Source organism: Temnothorax longispinosus, chromosome 10, assembly GCF_030848805.1.
Source record: "Temnothorax longispinosus isolate EJ_2023e chromosome 10, Tlon_JGU_v1, whole genome shotgun sequence".
Taxonomy (NCBI): Eukaryota; Metazoa; Arthropoda; class Insecta; order Hymenoptera; family Formicidae; genus Temnothorax; species Temnothorax longispinosus.
In genome coordinates, this window is record NC_092367.1 from 8,748,536 (window position 1) to 8,752,987 (window position 4,452).

The 4,452-nt window shown below is 44.9% G+C and overlaps 1 protein-coding gene across 1 annotated transcript; it reads right to left on the reverse strand.

The window, feature by feature from the left end:
- Positions 1-282: 282 nt before the first annotated feature.
- On the reverse strand, positions 283-3,513 carry LOC139820328 (uncharacterized). The gene is made up of 6 exons (XM_071790494.1): positions 3,275-3,513; positions 2,482-2,538; positions 1,606-2,161; positions 1,160-1,480; positions 658-859; positions 283-554 (listed from the first exon to the last, which is right to left on the reverse strand). Exons 1-6 carry the CDS (start codon positions 3,511-3,513, stop codon positions 283-285), a joined length of 1,647 nt encoding a protein of 548 aa, XP_071646595.1.
- Positions 3,514-4,452: the final 939 nt, after the last annotated feature.

A 4,452-nucleotide genomic window follows, 5' to 3' on the forward strand; every position in this document is an offset into this window, starting at 1 on the left:
TCGACTAAAACGGTCCACTTGTACCATGCGGAGAATGGCTGTCATCGCTCGGTCGAGCTCATACACTGTGAGCGGCCTGATTTGCTGCGTCTGCGACGGTTCTGGACGCTCCTTCCATCGCAAACAATAAGCGACAACCCGTTTAAGCTTTGACAATGATGAAAACTTCTCGAGGATACTATGCGCCTCGATGACTTGAGTAGCTAATACGGTAGATTTCTTGGTTTCGGGGACCTCGCCGCTTGGCTTCGGAGTAGGCATGTTAATGTGCTCCTCGGGATGCTATAGCCATTGGGGTCCATGCCACCAAAGGCGCAATTCCTTTAACTGACTAGGTCTGATTCCGCGCGAGATCACATCTGCGGGGTTGTCTTCAGATCTGACGTGTCTCCATTGCTCCAGTGAAGTTAATTGATGAATCTCGGTTAGACGATTCGCCACAAAGGCCTTCCTGATGTGAGGCTCGCCATGAATCCATGCCAAAACTATGGTCGAATCACACCAATAATATCGGTCAGGAAGCGGTATCGTAAGCGCTTGAGTCACTGAATCCGCTAATTTCAGGAGTAAGAGTGCTGCTAATAACTCGAGACGCGCAATACATAGCGTTTTTAGCGGGGCAACTCTGGACTTCGCACACAGCAATTGAATAGTAACCTTTCCCGTGGCATCCACTGAGCGTAGGTATATACACGCTCTCCAAAGCATCCGAGAAACCGTGGAGCTCTATGCGAACCGGATCCTTGCAGATGATCACTCGAGGTACGGAGATGTCGTTGATGGCATTTAATTTCTGGACGTACGTGGTCCATTCCGTGTGCAGGTCGATGGGCAACGATTCATCCCACTCCAAATTGAGCTGTCACAATTTTTGTAGTAGAATCTTAGCCTTGATGATAGCTGGACCGACAAGTCCCAGGGGATCGAATATTTGGGATACGGTCGACAGCACTATGCGTATCGTTACGCGAGAATTCGTGTTGTGCGCGGTAACACGATATTGGAACGTGTCTTTGATTGGCGTCCATCCTAGGCCGAGTTTTTGCCTCCTGGTCTTCTTCGGCAATCATCGTAAAATCTTCAGCGCCTTCCTGAGTCCAACCAAAGTTGGCTCGTTGGATTTCCATTTTGATAATTCGAAACATGCGGCTCTCAATACCAATATGAGCTCCTCCTTGAGCGCTCGCAGCTCATCGAGATCATCGCGACTGGTCAGCAGATCATCAACGTAGAAGTCTCGAATGATGATTTGGCTTGCAGCCGGGTAAGATTTACGTGCGTTGTAGGCGGCTTGATGTAGCGACCGTATGTCCAGAAACGCAGCTGCTGCGTTGCCATAAATTATCGTGAGAAGTAGATGATCCAGAATGGGCCCGTCGATGCTAAGCCTCCACAGAATGCGTTGTAGACGTCTTTGTTCCTCCTGGAGGTTTACTTGGCAATACATCTTGATAATATCAGCCGTTATGACGTACAGGTGCTGTCAAAAACGCAATACGATTGCGAATAACGTTTGTTGAATAGTAGGACCCACTCGAAGAATGTCGTTTAATGATTTTCCTGAGGATGTTTTCGCCGAAGCATTGAACACCACGCGAAGGTTACCCCCTTCATGGGTAATGAACGGATGATAATGGAAATGTAATAAATCGCAACAGGCTCCTCTTGCTCAGACTTAAGTACAGACATGTAATTGAGCTCGGCGCATTCGCTCATGAAATTCACGTAGTCCTCTCGAAGCTTCGCGTTCTTCTCTAACCTTCGTTCTAGCTTGTGAAATAACTTCAAGGCATAGCTGCGTGATTCTCCCAATTCGCTGGGATCACCTTGGAAAGGAAGGCTCACGGTGAAACGACCGGTATCGTCCTGCCAATGAGTCTCCATGAAATGACGCTCGCAAGCCTCGTCGTTGCTCGATATAGCGGTTTTATGATCGACCTCCTCGATCTTCCAAAATTTCTCGATTTGATTACAAATCTTAGCCTCCGATGAAAAGCAACAAATAGACAAACTTGGTGGATCGCTCAACGCAACGTCTCCCGACACGGCCCATCCCAGATGCGTCTTCTGTAAGATCGGTAGGGATTTGCCAAGCTTAATTTGCCCGATGCATAACAGTTCCCAAAACACGCTCGCGCCTAATATACCCAGATAGCAATGCCTGATGATCAGATTTCATCACGTCATGATCTTCTAATATTGATCAAAATGTGATGTATGTCTTGTGATCATATTGTGATGATACACATCATGAGTACAAGTTAACATGTATATGAGGAAATATATGAGCTCAGATATTGACGTTACTTAGCCAACTCATGATAATCACATGCTGACCCTGGTGGAAATAATTTTACAACAATTACCGCGAGCGCTAGTACCGCACGCAGCCGCGACGCGGCTATACCACGCGTCACTTTCTCGTAATCAAAAATTATCACGCGCTAGTATAAGAGGCGAGCTTGTGAGAAGCCTAATTACAATGTTCTTTGCTGCAGATCAGCTTGTGATACCTCTGGTATCACATAGTGCAGAGGTCTGCGAAGCAATTTTTAATAAATTGTTGGATACGTCTTACTTATTTATTTACATGTTTTTAAATAATTTTATTAAGCATGAAATATTTAAAATTGTCATTTTTTGAGCTTTATATGCACATAATATGCAGTATTTCATTGAATATTTATGTGTTCATTATGTCACTATTTTGTAAACTTTTATAGATTTCATAACATGTCTGCATTCTGAGCAACATATGAGCCCGTATCTGTGTCTATTCTTGCCATCATGTTTTTAACAAACGTGAGTACAATATGTACTCAGAACGAACACATTTTGCTATCTGGGTAGCATCGACTCTTTGGGAAATGTAGAATTTCTCGTCGGCAAGCTTGATATTCGGGGGAATTCGCAACTGATTTACAGCAATCCTTGAGAGCGGTAATCGCGGTTCGATTTTGCTTAACTATTAGGAATTGAACTTTGGCTCGATACGCGGTGTGTCGAGATTGAATCACCGTAGACACGCATTCCGTGAGATTAATCGATGAGGCTAGTCCTCCTACTGAACAATTATATTTGTGTGTTGTAAGTTGCAATAGATCACAATATTCTTTTCGTTAGAAAGTTGGATTGCGATGCCGAATCCAGCAATACCCGACATTCATGCTGGTTACCTGCAGCATCGTGAATCCATACACGTGCCGTAGACAACAACACTCTAGATTGCACCGGGAAACTGACGCTATTACAATTAACGCTCGAATCATGTTGCCTTGTGTTACCAGCGCTAACGCTACTCGTATTCGCGATTTCTGAACTTGCCACCTTGTCGGTATGGTCGCTCGGATGTAACAACGTGTTATGCTTGGCGCTGCAATTCTTACATGCAGACAATTGCCAATCTTGCGCGAAGTAATTCGGACGCAAACAATTGCGGCAGAGTTTTCTCTCGTTTACTGCGGTTATTCTCTGAGGAACGGTTAACTCATTGAACTTATTGCACGCGTACATTGAGTGTGATTTCTCGTCGCAAAATGTACATTTACGCATTGATCGATTTTCCTTGCTCGTGCTCGCGAAGGCGGTTGAACCGTCGACTTTCTTTTGCTGCGATATTGATTTGTTTCCCTGTGGTTTTCCCGAAACTATAACTTAGTTGCTTCAGGCTCGATTATGGAGCATCTCTCCTCGAAAAATTCAGTCAAGCTGGCAACCGTGATATCTTCCTTGTCCTTTATGTGGAATTTCCACTCACGGCGAGTAGCGAAATCAAACTTCACGATCATTAAATGATTAATAACTGTATCCCAGGTATTCGCCCGGAGTGATTCTAATGCACGAATATGACGAAGAATACCGTCGAGAGTTTGTCTCAATTGGATTCCCGATTCCTTTTGCATGACTGGAACATCCAACAATAATTGTAAATGCCTGTTGGCGATAGCGCGTTTATCCTCAAATCTTTTCGTTAGGAGATTCCAAGCGATCGGGTAATTCTCCGCGGAGGACTCTAAAGACTGAATAACTTCTGCGGCTCGGCCTTTCAGAGATGATTTAAGATAATACATACGCTGAATATTCGTTAAATCGCGATTAACATCTATGAGCCCGTGGAAGCTGTCTCGAAACTCTAACCACTTTTCCGGATTTCCGTCGAACACGGGAAGGTTCATAGTTGGCAGCTTGACCTTGATACCGTGATTTGCATTGCCATTGTCAGCATGCTCGCGATTTGCCCCTGCTGGGCGTGCTAATGTATTTACGAGGGCGCGAGCACGACCAAGAAGGAGACAGTATCGATCCTCGATTACCGGACGCTCCGCATCATCCTCATCTAACGTTTCGATTTGCGATTGTACTCTATCAAACTAAGCCCATGAATTTTGAACAAATTCGATTTTTGCTTTTAAAGCCTCTATCGGCTCGCCACTTTCGCGAAACCCGGTTATG

Coding starts and splice junctions, on each gene's coding strand:
- LOC139820328 (XM_071790494.1), bottom strand. CDS start 3,513: ATGTACGCGTGCAATAAGTTCAATGAGTTAACCGTTCCTCAGAGAATA. Junction 2,539..3,274: donor GTTAGCGCTGGTAACACAAG/GCAACATGATTC, acceptor ATTGCTTCGCAG/ACCTCTGCACTATGTGATAC. Junction 2,162..2,481: donor GATCTGCAGCAAAGAACATT/GTAATTAGGCTT, acceptor TCTGATCATCAG/GCATTGCTATCTGGGTATAT.